The sequence below is a fragment of the Abramis brama genome (genome assembly GCF_963993115.1).
Source record: "Abramis brama genome assembly, chromosome: 11".
NCBI classification, from domain to species: domain Eukaryota; kingdom Metazoa; phylum Chordata; class Actinopteri; order Cypriniformes; family Leuciscidae; genus Abramis; species Abramis brama.
The window spans coordinates 335,273-353,725 of NC_139973.1; the positions used below are offsets into that span (position 1 = coordinate 335,273).

The 18,453-nt window shown below is 42.4% G+C and overlaps 1 protein-coding gene across 1 annotated transcript; it reads left to right on the forward strand.

The window, feature by feature from the left end:
- The first annotated feature begins 472 nt into the window (after positions 1 to 472).
- On the forward strand, positions 473 to 16,533 carry aamp (angio-associated, migratory cell protein). Its single transcript, XM_084129765.1, has 11 exons — positions 473 to 779; positions 1,393 to 1,530; positions 1,675 to 1,794; positions 1,892 to 2,031; positions 2,112 to 2,256; positions 2,330 to 2,413; positions 3,783 to 3,898; positions 5,365 to 5,459; positions 6,434 to 6,524; positions 7,167 to 7,321; positions 16,139 to 16,533. The coding sequence occupies exons 1-11, from the start codon at positions 686 to 688 to the stop codon at positions 16,212 to 16,214; spliced, it is 1,254 nt and encodes a 417-aa protein (XP_083985891.1). The 5' UTR covers positions 473 to 685; the 3' UTR covers positions 16,215 to 16,533.
- Positions 16,534 to 18,453: the final 1,920 nt, after the last annotated feature.

Below are 18,453 nucleotides of genomic sequence, written 5' to 3' on the forward strand. Positions count from 1 at the left end.
TATATATATATATATATGCGTGTGTGTATATTTGTGTGTGTGTATATATATATATATATATATTTTTTTATAAAGTAAAGGATATGTGTTCATAATGACATTAAATACATACAATCGATTTTACAGCTTATTTTAAAATTTGTGAAATCACTTATCCCACATTCTTAGACAACTTCTCAGGTCAAATCTGTGAATGTGTGATTTGTGTTTGAACTGCATAACCAGCGCCATCTAGTGCCACGGAATGGCGTATTATAGATCAGTGGTAACAGCTGAGAGGTTGGAGGAAAAGCATAAAGCTGAAGATTACAGATATAGCAGCTAAGGGACTTTAGTAAAGCTGATCCACACACTCCAGCACAGTAGAGGCATTACTGTTTACTGTTTACTGTTGGTGCCGCCCGCCGTTAAACCATAGCGTTAAACTGAAGAAGAAAGCACTGACGCGATTGGCTGACGCGTCTTACGTCATGCTCTCACGTCATCCGTCAGCGACAGCGCGAGCTCAGCTGTCAGCGCGAGCACGTGAGCGAGTAACAGTAGTTTATTATTCAGAAAACACTGAGTTTGACGAAATCTTGTCATAGAACTGTGATTTAGTTAAACATAATATCGCGAATAAGGGTGAGAAGCGCATTCCAGCCGAGCTCAAGCGGACACAGGACTGTAATGAACAAATAGATTGATGATGGAGAATCCTGAGGAAGATTTACTGCAACTGCACAACGATGAAGAAATCATCGAGGTTATCGATCTCAGCGACGCAGAGCAGACCGCAGGTGTGTGTGTGTGTGTGTGTGTGTGTGTGTGTGTGTGTGTGTGTGTGTGTGTGTGTGTGTGTGTGTGTGTGTGTGTGTGTGTGTGTGTGTCTCATGGGGACTCGTGTCACAGTGGGGACCTAAATTGAGGTAAACAAGCTTATAAATCACACAGAATGAGTTTTTTTGGAAATGCAGAAAGTCTTCTGTGATGGGCAGGTTTAGGGGTCGGGTTAGTGTGTGTGTGTGTGTGTGAGATGGGTAGGGTTAGTGTAAGGAGATAGAATATACCGTTTGTACAGTATAAAAACCATTAAGTCTATGGAGAGTCCCCACAAAGATAGTAAACCAGACGTGTGTGTGTGTGAGTGTGTGTGTGAGAGAGTGTAGCAGAGCAGACTGCAGGTGTTTATTAATGTTCACATGCTGTGTGTGTGTGTGGTTGAGGGGTGTGTGTGTACACACAGGTTTAACACTGTGACCCCACAAGGAAAAACCGATTAGCAAACATACTTATTTTTTTAATTAATATGTAAAAAACCACAAACATTTTACTGATGGTTATTTATGGTTAAGGGATGAAGTCAAACGCAGATATTAAGCTGTGTGTGTGTGTGTGTGTGTGTTCCCTCAGAGGATCTGGCGGAGGAGCTGGAGGATGTAGATGTTGCTGATGCTGGGAATGAAGATGATGATGATGATGATGATGAAGATGAAGAAGAGATGGAGTCTCAGCAGGACGACAGTGAACTCACGTTCTCCAAACACACGGGTGACGGTTCAGAACATCTGTGTGTGTGTGTGTGTGTGAGACCGTACCTTCATAAGCTCCTGCTGAGTGAGTGAGTGTGTGTGTGTGTGAGACTGTGCCTTCATCAGCTCCTGCTGAGTGTGTGTGTGTGTGTTTGTGTTGCAGGTTCTGTGTTCTGCGTGAGTTTGGACCCGGTGAGCAACACACTCGCGGTCACCGGTGGAGAAGACGACCGGGCCTTCGTGTGGAGTGTGTGTGACGGAGAGATGCTGTTCGAATGCACTGGTCAGCAGAACTCAGGACACTTCCACACACACACACACACACACACACTCAGGACACTTCCACACACACACACACACCTGATTGTGTGTTCCTGCAGGGCACAAGGACTCGGTGACGTGTGTGTCGTTCAGCTGGGACTCTCGGCTGGTTGCGTCCGGAGACATGAGCGGCCTCATCAAAGTCTGGAACGTGGAGAACAAGCAGGAGATCTGGAGTTTTGAAGTGGGAGACCTGGAGGTGTGTGTACAGCAGGTCATGTGTGCGGTGCGCATGTGTGGGAGTGTGTGTGATGTGTGTGTGTTTCTCCTCATCATCAGTGGCTGGAGTGGCACTCCTGCGCTCCCGTGCTGCTCGCCGGCTCAGCCGATGGGAACGTGTGGATGTGGAAGATCCCGAGCGGAGAGTGCAAGACCTTCCCGGGCCCGAGCTGTCAATCAACCAGCGGGAAGATCCTCCCTGACGGTGAGAGCAGACGATGAAGATGATGATGATGATGATGATGATGCAGGTGAACTGAGCGTCTGTGTGTTTACAGGGAAGAGAGTGATTGTGGGATACGAGGATGGAAGTTTACGTCTGTGGGACTTAAAACAAGGCAATGCCGTCTGTGTCATCAAAGGTAATCCCTTCTCCTGATGTCGCTCCGGACGGCAAATAAAGTTTAAGATTGTGATGAACTGGTCAGAGTGTGGTTGGTGTCGCTGCATGATGAGTGTGTGTGTGTGTGTGTGTGTGATGAGGGCTGATGATGAGTGTGTGTGTGTGTGTGTGATGAGGGCTGATGATGATGAGTGTGTGTGTGATGAGGGCTGATGATGAGTGTGTGTGTGTGTGTGTGTGTGTGTGTGTGTGTGTGTGTGTGTGTGTGTGTGATGAGGGCTGATGATGATGAGTGTGTGTGTGATGAGGGCTGATGATGAGTGTGTGTGTGTGTGTGATGACGGCTGATGATGAGTGTGTGTGTGTGTGATGAGGGCTGATGATGAGTGTGTGTGTGTGATGAGGGCTGATGATGAGTGTGTGTGTGTGTGATGAGGGCTGATGATGAGTGTGTGTGTGTGTGATGAGGGCTGATGATGAGTGTGTGTGTGTGTGTGTGTGTGTGTGTGTGTGTGTGTGTGTGTGTGTGTGTGTGTGTGATGAGGGCTGATGATGATGAGTGTGTGATGAGGGCTGATGATGATGAGTGTGTGTGTGTGTGTGTGTGTGTGTGTGTGTGTGTGTGTGATGAGGGCTGATGATGATGAGTGTGTGTGTGTGTGTGTGATGAGGGCTGATGATGATGAGTGTGTGTGTGTGTGTGTGATGAGGGCTGATGATGATGAGTGTGTGTGCTCTCCAGGACTGGGCAATACATCGATGTGATTCTTCAGACGATTCCGGACCGATTCCCAGATTTTCCCAACCCATCCTGATTGTCTCTCGCATCGATTCTGAGTGTAGTTTCTAACAGCAGATGAAGTGTGTGTTACAGCCAAACTGCTGGCTTCCAGTTCCTCACACACACTACTTCAATCCGCTATAAAATACTATTTTATAAAGTTTGAAAAGGTTGAAATGTATTACGTGTGTGTTTGCAGTGGACTGTTATCATTAATATCGCATCATTAGAGCACTCTGAGGTGCGAGAACGCTTAACCCTTCAGTGGACTGGTATCACACACACCCAAACACACACACACCTTCTTCATGAGCATTAGAGCGTGTGGTTAAGCTAGCCTACAGCGCCATCTGCTGTTAGAAAATAAAGGTCAGGGTGGATCGGAGAGAGAATCGTGATGCATCGGTTTATTGTCCCAGTCCTAGAACTTTCTGTATGAGATTCATGAGTTATTCACTCTTAACGCTGTGAAGTTGTGCTGTTCCAACACTTCTACTTTCCCTATAAAGCACAGAATGTGAGATGACTCTAGGGCGGATGTAAGTGTGTTGTTAGCCCTGAACCCGTGTGTGTGTGTGTGTGTGTGTGTGTGTGTGTGTGTCCTCAGGGCCCGACGGGCACCAGGGGCCGCTGACGGCTCTGGCCTGCAATAAAGAGGGAACGCTGGTTCTGACGGGCTCCGTCGACGGTCAGGCCAAACTCATCAACACGTCCACAGGAAAGGTGACCAGAGGAACCCTATAGTGATATTCTTATGTCTTTATTTGTGCTTTTAGTGAAGAAGCAGGAAGTCTCAAAGCACGAGTGTTCATTTTGTCAGCTATTTTTAATTTAGTCTTAGTCGTGTCAGATGTTCTCTTTAGTTTTTATCACATTTAGTCAACCTTGTCCTGTTTTCGTTTAGTCAAGTTTAGGTCAACTAATATCTGGGAATCTTGCTGCATAATGTTTAAATTGATGATTTTATTTATACTTTATAATTACATCACAATTAATGCACAAATCAAGACAATGTTGAATCATACATTAGGGCTGGGACAATAAATCTATGCATCGTGAATCGAGGAATGATTCTGGATTGATTCTGAGATTTACCATGGTAACTTACTCTGTGGACCTAACCTGGTTTTCTTCGGTAAACCCAGAGTTTCTTCTGGTCTCCTCCTCCTTAAAGGTCCCGTATTATGCCCCTTTTCACAAGATGTAAAATAAGTCTCTGATGTCCCCAGAGTGTGTATGTGAAGTTTCAGCTCAAAATACCCAACAGATCATTTTTTACAGCATGTTTAAATTGTCATTTTTTGGGGCACAGAAAAACGCGCTGTTTTAGTGTGTGCCCTTTAAATGCAAATGAGCTGCCGCTGGACGACCCAGGGGGCGGAGCTTCACGAGCTCGCGCGCAGTCTCTCAGGACAATCTCATCTCACGGAATGATGATAATATCAGAAACTCTCAGTAACGGCGTTCATTTCGAGTCGGACAATAATGCCTACAGAGTCAGAGTGCTGTATAACAGGTATAGTTTAGTAGTTTAATTACGGTTATTATAACGTATTTGTCATCTGCTTGTATGTATCCATTATTTATTAATATAGCCTACAAGTCTGCTGTTTCGGACCAGGTCCATGATCATATACTGATGAGTTTAATTAAGTTTATTGTACAAGATGAAGTGTCAGTTTTACTCCAGAAAATCACCGTAAGAGCTGAGTAAACACAGTAAGTTATAAGAAGTGCGCAAGTACATAAACGAATTTCGGCAGAGTTGAGGGAGCATTCCTGTGGGCGGAGCTTAGTCACAAAACTGTTCTAGTGACGTCATTAAAGAAGGAAGTAGAGGGATGTAGTCCAAACGGGCCGTTCGATGTAGGCGACTTCTGTTAAATAAAATATCTCGCTTGGCATTGAACTTTGAGCTTTATAATTTTACAGATATTATTTATACTCTAACAACAACATTACACACTAACTAAAGTTTGAAACATGGGATCACGAAGAACGGGACCTTTAAAAGCATTCATACACGCTGCAAAAATGCTTTTCTTTTTTTGAAGTACAATATCTTAAAATTCTTAAATCAAGATATATTTTCTAAATAAGAAGAATTATTTCCTGGGGGAAGCAAGTGCTTTTTCACCTCAGAGAGCTTCACATGTTCTGCAGTGTGACTCCTTTATTTTCTTCTTTAGGTGTTGTGTTCATTCTCCAGTGAAAACACTGAAGCGAAAGACTCGATGCAGGAGCAGGATTCCAACTCGGTAGAATCTGTGGGATTTTGTAATGTGTAAGTAATGCATATAACTCTACTCAGGCATAAGTGTGTAGTGGTGTTCTGATGTAGTGCAAACACACAGTGATCCGCCAGTCAGACTTCACCCATGATCCTCCGTGATCTCTCACAGCCAGTCTCCGAGCACAAGACCGGCTTTTTAACGGAGTAACATCAGTCCACCAAACACTGACTGTGATTAGGAGACGACGAGCGCTGCTTATATTTATAAAGCAGTAAAAATGCCCAAAACAAGCATCTGTGGATGAGTCTGAAGCAAGGGCTGCTGGGACGACACTGTCCTGCTCTTCACAGATGACGAGTGGAAGGAGAGCTCGTTCTGTGCTTCATGCGTCATTACTCCACTTCTACATCAGTGCACATGCGCAAAACTTTCCAGTTTCAGTTTTCAGTCCAATCAAGTGTTTACACGTCCTATCGAATGTTAGAAAAGGTATAACCACCCCTTAAAATCTGAAAGAAATTTATTCTGATTTTCAATCCCAACTGTTCTAATAATCCTATCATTAGGGTCCATGTAGTCCTCCTTTATTTCTGTTGCGCTCAATACAATAGATGTTGTTTATACAGTACAAGCAGCTTTAGTGATGCAAACAGATCAGCTGAGGTCAGGTCAGTGTTGATTCAGTTCAGTTTAACTGTAAAGTTCATCAAATATGATCATCTATGAAGCAGTTCTAGAGAAAGCAGTGATGTCATCATACAGCAGTCAGATCAATAATACTGTTGAATATTAAGTTTCTCCAAATAATGAATCCAGAGGCGACAGTGACGAGCACAAGCTCCATCAGTGACAGAATGGAGGAAAACCCTCGTGAGAAACTCAGTCTCAGCTCTGCTCTGGCCAACGAGCCAGCAGTGTGTGATTATGATTCAGGCAGCATTACAGGTCAGAGGTCAGGTTGTGGATTGGTTTCATTCATAATATATAAATGTGACTTGACTTGAAGTGTTTTGCTGTGTTCCAGGCTGCCTCTAGTTGCTGTTGCGTATCTGGACGGCACACTGGCCATTTATGATATGAATTCACAGAGCCTCAGACATCGGTGTAAACACGAGGTAAAGCTGAGAATACATTTAAGGGCCCGTCCACACGGAGACGCGTTTCGCTGTATACGTATACATTTTTTATCGTATTGGCGTTTCGTCCACACAGATCCGGCGTTTTCGGAGACTGAAACCGGGTCCCAAGGTGGATAAATCTGAAAACGCCGCCCTTGCGTTTTCGTGTGTGCGGCGTACATTTTGTGAAACGATGATGTCATCACACCAAGCGTCAACTAGTCAGACACCGCTAAGTCACAGCAACTAGATTTATGGTTTTTCATATTGTTCAACAAAGTTCTTGATAAAAAAAGAAAAGAAAAAAAGAAGCTACTGTGCCTAATAGTATTGCTGTATACAGCGCGCAAGGTTTATGCGCATGCTTTAAGTCTTCTTCTCCGTTTTTAGTGTATGTCTGTGGCAGAATTACAGCGCCACATACTGGTCTGGCATGTACACTACATCGTTTTGAGTCGGTTTCAGTGGTTTCGTGTGTACGCTGATATTTCTTGAGACGACGCCGTGTTTACGGAATTTTTTTTTTTTACGGGGAAAAAAACATCGGATAGGGAAAGCTCTGGCTTCGTGTGGATGTGGCCTAAATATGGCACAAAAACGTCTTGCCTTATATGACGTGTGTGTGTGTGTGTGTGTCAGGTTGGGCTAGTCCACCTGCAGTGGGAAGAGGCGTCTGCTGTGGTCTCCACCTGTAATCTGGCTGGTGTCGTGACTCTGTGGGACGCTCGATCAGGAATGCTGATGTCGGAGTATCATGGACACACTGCTGAGATCCTCGACTTCGTGCTGAACAGGTGTGTGTGTTAAACTGAACAGGTGTGTGTGTTAAACTGAACAGGTGTGTGTGTTAAACTGAACAGGTGTGTGTGTTAAACTGAACAGGTGTGTGTGTGTGTGTGTTAAACTGAACAGGTGTGTGTGTGTGTGTTAAACTGAACAGGTGTGTGTTAAACTAAACAGGTGTGTGTGTATGTGTGTTAAACTGAACAGGTGTGTGTGTGTGTGTTACACTGAACGTGTGTGTGTGTGTGTGTGTGTGTGTGTTAAACTGAACAGGTGTGTGTTAAACTGAACAGGTGTGTGTTAAACTGAACAGGTGTGTGTGTTAATCTGAACAGGTGTGTGTGTGTTAAACTGAACAGGTGTGTGTGTTAAACTAAACAGGTGTGTGTGTGTGTGTGTGTGTGTTAAACTGAACAGGTGTGTGTGTGTGTTAAACTGAACAGGTGTGTGTTAAACTGAACGTGTGTGTGTGTGTGTGTGTGTGTTAAACTGAACAGGTGTGTGTGTGTGTTAATCTGAACAGGTGTGTGTGTTAATCTGAACAGGTGTGTGTTAAACTGAACAGGTGTGTGTGTTAAACTGTGTGTGTTAAACTGAACAGGTGTGTGTGTGTTAAACTGAACAGGTGTGTGTTAAACTGAACAGGTGTGTGTGTTAAACTGAACAGGTGTGTGTTAAACTGAACAGGTGTGTGTGTGTTAAACTGAACAGGTGTGTCACGTGTGTGTTAAACTGAACAGGTGTGTGTGTGTTAAACTGAACAGGTGTGTGTTAATCTGAACAGGTGTGTGTGTTAAACTGTGTGTGTTAAACTGAACAGGTGTGTGTGTGTGTTAAACTGAGCAGGTGTGTGTGTTAAACTGAACAGGTGTGTGTGTTAAACTGTGTGTGTTAATCTGAACAGGTGTGTGTGTTAATCTGAACAGGTGTGTGCTAAATTGAACAGGTTTGTGTTAAACTGAACAGGTTTTTGTGTTAATCTGATTAGGTGTGTGTGTTAAACTGAACAGGTGTGTGTGTTAAACTGTGTGTGTTAAACTGAACAGGTGTGTGTGTGTTAAACTGAACAGGTGTGTGTGTTTATCTGTGACGTGTGTGTGTTAATCTGAACAGGTGTGTGTTAATCTGAACAGGTGTGTGTGTTAAACTGAACAGGTGTGTGTGTTAATCTGAACAGGTGTGTGTTAAACTGAACAGGTGTGTGTGTTAAATTGAACAGGTGTGTGTGTTAAACTGAACAGGTGTGTGTGTTAATCTGAACAGGTGTGTGTTAAATTGAACAGGTTTGTGTTAAACTGAACAGGTGTGTGTTAATCTGAACAGGTGTGTGTTAATCTGAACAGATGTGTGTTAAACTGAACAGGTGTGTGTGTTAAACTGAACAGGTGTGTGTGTTAAACTGAACAGGTGTGTGTGTTAAACTGAACAGGTGTGTGTGTTAAACTGAACAGGCGTGTGTTAAACTGAACAGGTGTGTGTGTTAAACTGAACAGGTGTGTGTGTTAATCTGAACAGGTGTGTGTGTGTTAAACTGAACAGGTGTGTGTTAATCTGAACAGGTGTGTGTGTTAATCTGAACAGGTGTGTGTGTTAAACTGTGTGTGTTAAACTGAACAGGTGTGTGTTAATCTGAACAGGTGTGTGTGTGTTAAACTGAACAGGTGTGTGTTAATCTGAACAGGTGTGTGTGTTAAACTGTGTGTGTTAAACTGAACAGGTGTGTGTGTGTTAAACTGAACAGGTGTGTGTGTTAAACTGAACAGGTGTGTGTGTTAAACTGAACAGGTGTGTGTGTTAAACTGAACAGGTGTGTGTGTTAATCTGAACAGGTGTTTGTGTTAATCTGAACAGGTGTGTGCTAAATTGAACAGGTTTGTGTTAAACTGAACAGGTTTTTGTGTTAATCTGAACAGGTGTGTGTGTTAAACTGAACAGGTGTGTGTGTTAAACTGTGTGTTAAACTGAACAGGTGTGTGTGTGTTAAACTGAACAGGTGTGTGTGTTAAACTGAACAGGTGTGTGTGTTTATCTGTGACGTGTGTGTGTTAATCTGAACAGGTGTGTGTTAATCTGAACAGGTGTGTGTGTTAAACTGAACAGGTGTGTGTGTTAATCGGAACAGGTGTGTGTTAAACTGAACAGGTGTGTGTGTTAAACTGAACAGGTGTGTGTGTTAATCTGAACAGGTGTGTGTGTTAAACTGAACAGGTGTGTGTGTTAATCTGAACAGGTGTGTGTTAAATTGAACAGGTTTGTGTTAAACTGAACAGGTGTGTGTTAATCTGAACAGGTGTGTGTTAATCTGAACAGATGTGTGTTAAACTGAACAGGTGTGTGTGTTAAACTGAACAGGCGTGTGTTAAACTGAACAGGTGTGTGTGTTAAACTGAACAGGTGTGTGTGTTAATCTGAACAGGTGTGTGTGTTAAACTGAACAGGTGTGTGTGTGTTAATCTGAACAGGTGTGTGTTAAACTGAACAGGTGTGTGTGTTAAACTGAACAGGTGTGTGTGTTAAACTGAACAGGTGTGTGTGTTAATATGAACAGGTTTGTGTTAAACTGAACAGGTGTGTGTTAATCTGAACAGGTGTGTGTTAATCTGAACAGGTGTGTGTGTTAAACTGAACAGGTGTGTGTGTTAAACTGAACAGGTGTGTGTGTTAAACTGAACAGGTGTGTGTGTTAATCTGAACAGGTGTGTGTGTTAAACTGAACAGGTGTGTGTGTTAATTTGAACAGGTGTGTGTTAAACTGAACAGGTGTGTGTGTTAAACTGAACAGGTGTGTGTGTTAATCTGAACAGGTGTGTGTTAAATTGAACAGGTGTGTGTTAAACTGAACAGGTGTGTGTTAATCTGAACAGGTGTGTGTTAATCTGAACAGGTGTGTGTTAATCTGAACAGGTGTGTGTTAAACTGAACAGGTGTGTGTTAAAATGAACAGATGTGTGTTAAACTGAACAGGTGTGTGTTAATCTGAACAGGTGTGTGTTAATCTGAACAGGTGTGTGTTAAACTGAACAGGTGTGTGTGTTAAACTGAACAGGTGTGTGTGTGTGTGTGTGTGTGTTAAACTGAACAGGTGTGTGTGTTAAACTGAACAGGTGTGTGTGTTAAACTGAACAGGTGTGTGTGTGTGTGTGTGTGTGTTAAACTGAACAGGTGTGTGTGTGTGTGTGTGTGTGTGTGTTAAACTGAACAGGTGTGTGTTAAACTAAACAGGTGTGTGTGTATGTGTGTTAAACTGAACAGGTGTGTGTGTGTGTGTTAAACTGAACGTGTGTGTGTGTGTGTGTGTGTGTTAAACTGAACAGGTGTGTGTTAAACTGAACAGGTGTGTGTTAAACTGAACAGGTGTGTGTGTTAATCTGAACAGGTGTGTGTGTTAAACTGAACAGGTGTGTGTGTTAAACTAAACAGGTGTGTGTGTGTGTGTGTGTGTGTGTGTGTTAAACTGAACAGGTGTGTGTGTGTTAAACTGAACAGGTGTGTGTTAAACTGAACGTGTGTGTGTGTGTGTGTGTGTGTGTGTGTGTGTTAAACTGAACAGGTGTGTGTGTGTGTTAATCTGAACAGGTGTGTGTTAAACTGAACAGGTGTGTGTGTTAAACTGTGTGTGTTAAACTGAACAGGTGTGTGTGTTAAACTGAACAGGTGTGTGTGTTAAACTGAACAGGTGTGTGTTAAACTGAACAGGTGTGTGTGTGTTAAACTGAACAGGTGTGTCACGTGTGTGTTAAACTGAACAGGTGTGTGTGTGTTAAACTGAACAGGTGTGTGTTAATCTGAACAGGTGTGTGTGTGTTAAACTGAACAGGTGTGTGTTAATCTGAACAGGTGTGTGTGTTAAACTGTGTGTGTTAAACTGAACAGGTGTGTGTGTGTGTTAAACTGAACAGGTGTGTGTGTTAAACTGAACAGGTGTGTGTGTTAAATAGTGTTGTTTTTGGCAGCCTGTTTTAATTTTAGTTTTAGTCTAGTCTTTGTGTCAGGCTGTCATTTTAGTTTTTATTAGTTTTAGTCACATTCATACTCTTTTTAGTCTAGTCAAGTTTTAGTCGACGAAAACTGATGACATTTTAGTCTAGTTTTAGTCAACGAAAACTGATGACATTTTAGTCTAGTTTTAGTCGACGAAAACTAATGACATTTTAGTCTAGTTTTAGTCAATGAAAATTGTATTTTAGTCTCTTTTTAGTAATGCGATTCTATTTAACCCAGTCAATATAGAATTTCAAACAATCGTATTATAGGCTATTTAGTAGGCCTATATTTAGGGCTGTGACGGTGGCAGGTTTTTTTTTTTACCACCGCGGTAATGGACCAACTAACGGCGGTGGTTGGGGGGTTATTTAAAAAAACAAACAAAAAAAACTCATTTTATATTTCCACACAAAGACGCGTGATATACACTCTGCGCTTTGAGAGGGATATGTGGGACACGAGCAGGAAAACACGAAGATATCGATCTCCATCGATCTCTTTATGATATCTTCGTGTTTTCTACTTGATGTAAATTGGTTTGACGAGCGAATTTTATCCTCCACAAGGGCGAAATATTTAGGCTGTGTTTGAGATTGCGCTGCCAGAGAAAGTGAAACTAAAAATCACCCGCGCATGTGAAACGCGCTTTACAACTAAACTTGACGCGCCCTATGTCTAATATAACAAGCACAAACTGTGTTAAAAACAATTTGACATGCAAGTACAAATGTAGGTTATCTGTCCTACAGCGTTTTTCTACTTTACCACAGTAAAGAATACGAATATAATAGGCCTAATTAAAAGCGAACCAAGAAACGTTTATAATACCTTTAGAAAATGGGTGAGACGTGAGTGAAGATTTGGGAAAAGAAACAAGAGATTCCATGCAGGGATGAGTCACGATTTTTGGATATTCGATTAGTTTATTTAATTATAGGATATCGAATAGGTTGTGCGATTATTCTCTAAAATAAAATCTCCATGTTCTGGTGCTGATGCGGTGACGTGTTCATGTAACCAGAGACGCTGCCAATAACATACAGCTGTCACAAAGATCGAACCGGCAAATGTAATGATTATGAATGTGTCAAATATATCAATGAGACATTTTAATAGAATAACTAATGGAGTAATATATTGTTAAATTCGCTGATAATCGGGTGACCAGATCGCAAACCAGAATTTAAAGCCGACAACGCTATGGGTTCACGCACAACTCTCTCATTCGTCGTGACGTTATAACATTTCGTCTCGTCTCGTTTTGGTCAACGAAAATGAAGAGACATTTTAGCATAGTTTTTATTTTTTAAACCACATTTAGTCTCGTTTTTATTCGTCAACGATATTGCATTACACATGTATTTTAGTCATCGTCACATGACCATGCATTTACGTCTAGTCTTGTCTCGTCTTCGTCAGGTGATAACGGTTCGTTGACGACAATATTTCGTCATCATTTTCGTTGACGAAAGCAACACTAGTGTTAAACTGTGTGTGTTAATCTGAACAGGTGTGTGTGTTAATCTGAACAGGTGTGTGCTAAATTGAACAGGTTTGTGTTAAACTGAACAGGTTTTTGTGTTAATCTGAACAGGTGTGTGTGTTAAACTGAACAGGTGTGTGTGTTAAACTGTGTGTGTTAAACTGAACAGGTGTGTGTGTGTTAAACTGAACAGGTGTGTGTGTTTATCTGTGACGTGTGTGTGTTAATCTGAACAGGTGTGTGTTAATCTGAACAGGTGTGTGTGTTAAACTGAACAGGTGTGTGTGTGTTAATCTGAACAGGTGTGTGTTAAACTGAACAGGTGTGTGTGTTAAACTGAACAGGTGTGTGTGTTAAACTGAACAGGTGTGTGTGTTAATCTGAACAGGTGTGTGTTAAATTGAACAGGTTTGTGTTAAACTGAACAGGTGTGTGTTAATCTGAACAGGTGTGTGTTAATCTGAACAGATGTGTGTTAAACTGAACAGGTGTGTGTGTTAAACTGAACAGGTGTGTGTGTTAAACTGAACAGGTGTGTGTGTTAAACTGAACAGGCGTGTGTTAAACTGAACAGGTGTGTGTGTTAAACTGAACAGGTGTGTGTGTTAATCTGAACAGGTGTGTGTGTGTTAAACTGAACAGGTGTGTGTTAATCTGAACAGGTGTGTGTGTTAATCTGAACAGGTGTGTGTGTTAAACTGTGTGTGTTAAACTGAACAGGTGTGTGTTAATCTGAACAGGTGTGTGTGTGTTAAACTGAACAGGTGTGTGTTAATCTGAACAGGTGTGTGTGTTAAACTGTGTGTGTTAAACTGAACAGGTGTGTGTGTGTTAAACTGAACAGGTGTGTGTGTTAAACTGAACAGGTGTGTGTGTTAAACTGAACAGGTGTGTGTGTTAAACTGAACAGGTGTGTGTGTTAATCTGAACAGGTGTGTGTGTTAATCTGAACAGGTGTGTGCTAAATTGAACAGGTTTGTGTTAAACTGAACAGGTTTTTGTGTTAATCTGAACAGGTGTGTGTGTTAAACTGAACAGGTGTGTGTGTTAAACTGTGTGTGTTAAACTGAACAGGTGTGTGTGTGTTAAACTGAACAGGTGTGTGTGTTTATCTGTGACGTGTGTGTGTTTATCTGTGACGTGTGTGTGTTAATCTGAACAGGTGTGTGTTAATCTGAACAGGTGTGTGTGTTAAACTGAACAGGTGTGTGTGTTAATCTGAACAGGTGTGTGTTAAACTGAACAGGTGTGTGTGTTAAACTGAACAGGTGTGTGTGTTAATCTGAACAGGTGTGTGTGTTAAACTGAACAGGTGTGTGTGTTAATCTGAACAGGTGTGTGTTAAATTGAACAGGTTTGTGTTAAACTGAACAGGTGTGTGTGTTAAACTGAACAGGCGTGTGTTAAACTGAACAGGTGTGTGTGTTAAACTGAACAGGTGTGTGTGTTAAACTGAACAGGTGTGTGTGTTAATCTGAACAGGTGTGTGTTAAATTGAACAGGTGTGTGTTAAACTGAACAGGTGTGTGTGTTAATCTGAACAGGTGTGTGTGTTAAACTGAACAGGTGTGTGTGTGTTAATCTGAACAGGTGTGTGTTAAACTGAACAGGTGTGTGTGTTAAACTGAACAGGTGTGTGTGTTAAACTGAACAGGTGTGTGTGTTAATATGAACAGGTGTGTGTTAATCTGAACAGATGTGTGTTAAACTGAACAGGTGTGTGTGTTAAACTGAACAGGCGTGTGTTAAACTGAACAGGTGTGTGTGTTAAACTGAACAGGTGTGTGTGTTAAACTGAACAGGTGTGTGTGTTAATCTGAACAGGTGTGTGTTAAATTGAACAGGTGTGTGTTAAACTGAACAGGTGTGTGTGTTAATCTGAACAGGTGTGTGTGTTAAACTGAACAGGTGTGTGTGTGTTAATCTGAACAGGTGTGTGTTAAACTGAACAGGTGTGTGTGTTAAACTGAACAGGTGTGTGTGTTAAACTGAACAGGTGTGTGTGTTAATATGAACAGGTGTGTGTTAAACTGAACAGGTGTGTGTTAATCTGAACAGGTGTGTGTTAATCTGAACAGGTGTGTGTTAAACTGAACAGGTGTGTGTTAAAATGAACAGATGTGTGTTAAACTGAACAGGTGTGTGTTAATCTGAACAGGTGTGTGTTAATCTGAACAGGTGTGTGTTAAATTGAACAGGTGTGTGTTAAACTGAACAGGTGTGTGTTAATCGTGTGTGTTAATCTGAACAGGTGTGTGTTAAACTGAACAGGTGTGTGTTAAAATGAACAGATGTGTGTTAAACTGAACAGTGATGCCTATAAGAGAAAGAACTCATGTGACAATGTGCTGCTTTGCATATAAAGTAAATGTTTTATAATTAGTTTATCAGTAATGCAATAATGTACATAAGATTTAAAAGCTAAAACCGTGTTTGACTGACAAGTGGAGATTCTGAAATCGTTTTGTTTATTTCACATAGTTGAATGCTCCTGTTTCACCAGTGTAAAGTTTTTAGGAGTCACCACTGGATTCCCTAAATTATCATTCCATGTGTACGGAAAACAACTCGCACCCGAAATTGTTTCTCGCAGTGGTAACCATAGCAACGCTTTGGCGTCTTGTGCGTTTGGTATCTGCTCTTTTTGACCAAAGCAATATGTTAGCTAACACTGACCGCAACCAAAGACTTGTGTTTGCAGTTTTAACTAAACCTCTATTGACAATGTGCAGTTTTGTTTATGCCTGCTTTCAATATAAAGATTTAGCTTCATTATGGGCTTGTTCTGTTTACCGTATCTGTTTTCTAGCAAGATCTGGCAACGGGAGTGAGTCTAGGCTCGTACTTCTTTCCTTCCCTCTTTTTTGGGAGTTAATTCGGTTGTTGAATGCGGTTGTCATTCCCATTAATAACTGAACTGTGTGTGAACAGAACTGGGTTAAACACTAAAAGGTGAACTGACAACCGGATTTAGCTGCCGTGTGTTCATGTCCATAAAGACGTTGTAATGTTCCTCTGTCCGGTCTTCACCCATCTCTACATCAAATCACTTACATCTGATACTTTACTCTGATTGTTAAAGGCTTAGTTCACCCTAAAATCATAATTTTCTCATGTCATTTCAAACCCAGAAAACCTGCGATGAAGATTTACATTTACATTCATTCATTTAGCAGACACTTTTATCCAAGATATTTTAAATATTATTCTTTCAAATTTTGACAAGTTTGTCCATAAAAGTCAAATTAAAGACTGAACATGCTTTGCTTCCTTGATGTGTTCTACCTTCATCATGGGTAAAATATTAATTTGTGCTGTAACTCTTTGTTGGTTTGTGTTGTTGGGTCTGTCGTGTCCACAGAGAGGCGTCAGTCGCAGTCACTGCTGGAGGAGATCATAAAGCCAAAGTCTTCGTCCTGCAGAGACCAGACCGGTAGAGCGAGGGATCCCAAACCCTGACCTGACCCCTAACCTGGACTGGTAGAGCGAGGGAACCTGAACCCTGACCCCTGACCTGTCCCCTAACTCTACCTGGACCGGTAGAGCGAGGGAACCTGAACCCTGACCCCTGACTTCTGACCTGTCCCCTAACCCTGCCTGGACCGGTAGAGCGAGGGAACCTGAACCCTGACTTCTGACCTGTCCCCTAACCCAACCTAACCCTAACCGGTATAGCGAGGGAACCCTGAACCCTAACCCAACCCAACCTGGACCCCTGACCCCTAACCCGGACCTGTAGAGCGAGGGAACCTGAACCCGGACCCCTGACCCCTGACCTGACCCCTAACCCAACCTAACCCTAACCAGTATAGCGAGGGAACCCTGAACCCTAACCCAACCCAACCTGGACCCCTGACCCCTAACCCGGACCTGTAGAGCGAGGGAACCTGAACCCGGACCCCTGACCCCTGACCTGACCCCTAACCCAACCTAACCCTAACCGGTATAGCGAGGGAACCCTGAACCCTAACCCAACCCAACCTGGACCCCTGACCCGTAACCCGGACCTGTAGAGCGAGGGAACCTGAACCCGGACCCCTGACCCCTAACCCAACCTAACCCTAACCGGTATAGCCAGGGAACCCTAACCCAACCCAACCTGGACCCCTAACCCGGACCTGTAGAGCGAGGGAACCTGAACCCGGACCCCTGACCCCTGACCTCTGACCTGACCCCTAACCCAACCTAACCCTAACCGGTATAGCGAGGGAACCCTGAACCCTAACCCAACCCAACCTGGACCCCTGACCCCTAACCCGGACCTGTAGAGCGAGGGAACCTGACCCTGGACCCCTGACCCCTGACCTGACCCCTAACCCAACCTAACCCTACCCGAACTGGTAGAATGACGGACCTCCATCCTCCGAGCGCTGGAACTGCAGATCTTCCTCGCTGACACACCATCGCCTTTAAACAGAAACTTTATAGACTTTTAACAGAGCTCTACTATTCTGTCTTTAATGTCATGACTGTGTACTCCTGACGGACTGTTTGTTTCTATCTTTATATCTGTATAATTGGGACGTACACTATATAGCCAAAAACTATTCACCTTCGGGATGAACTGAAACATCGACTCCATCATCACCTGACATCTGTGTCTAAATTCTTTTGCTCTTGTGTCTTGTTGAATATTTTGAATGTTGTTCCTCACTCAGTAAAGCATATCTCTTTCTGCACGGGGTCACAAACCTCCACAAACTGCTGCAACACAAAGACATCTCACCGTATGTTGTAGCATTAATATTAGTCCTCGCAGAATGACTGAAATAACCTAACCCATTAATTAGAAAGAGATGTCCACATTTGTTTAACCATGCAGTGTTGTATGAAATTCACGTTTGACATAATCATCATGGTAAAAATGCACATTTACTCATTGGCTCAGATTAAAGCTGCTGTTTCGTGTCTGTTTGCTTGTTAAGGATCCGTTTTTCCCATTCTTCTCCCACCACACTGTGAACTATTAGCAGTGACACAGATTAGGATCTGCCTGTGGATGGTCTTGGTAAAAGTTCATTGCAGGTTGGGTTAGCCATACATTCTGCTGTATTTAATTAAAGTGGTCAACCTCTTTTTTCCTCTTGTAACGAGTAACTTGCTGTGATTTAACATGCCAAGAAATTTGATGAGTGAATAAACACAAGTGATGTTAAACCAGTTGTGAGGTCGTGTTTGCCACTGAATCCCCTCCATGTCCCAAAACTCAGACTTGCGCTCTTTGCTCTCACCCACTCGTAAGTTTGGCTCGTGTTCAAGTGTGCCTGAAGGCCATAGTGTGTGTAGAACGTTTGATTGTCTGATGGGACACACTTATTGTGTTGTGTAAATGCTAAGTTGTTTTACAGAGCTTTTGCACTTAATTACACTTTTTATTTTATTATCATTATTGTTTTAAATAAATTGCCCTTTAAAATAAACTTCTAAATATCTGAAACAGGTCACACAATTTAATTGTGGTGATTCTAATTAAGTGATAAGTTGCGAACATTTTACATAATGCACATTGTCGCCCTATATGTACTATTGCATTAATTGAACGTCCTGAAAAAAGAAATTCTCATCACTGTGACACGCGAGTTCCTGAACATAATGCATGATGGGATATGCTCATCCTCAAATAGCGCTCAGAGGCGGTGTTAGCGAGAGTGTGTTAAGTGTGCATTAAGGCGTTTA

Bases quoted from the DNA above. Each gene is read 5' to 3' on its own strand.
- aamp (XM_084129765.1), top strand. From the start codon at position 686: ATGATGGAGAATCCTGAGGAAGATTTACTGCAACTGCACAACGATGAA. The intron at 2,032-2,111 runs GTGTGTGTACAG...CCTCATCATCAG, and splicing joins TTGAAGTGGGAGACCTGGAG to TGGCTGGAGTGGCACTCCTG. The intron at 2,414-3,782 runs GTAATCCCTTCT...GTGTGTCCTCAG, and splicing joins TGCCGTCTGTGTCATCAAAG to GGCCCGACGGGCACCAGGGG.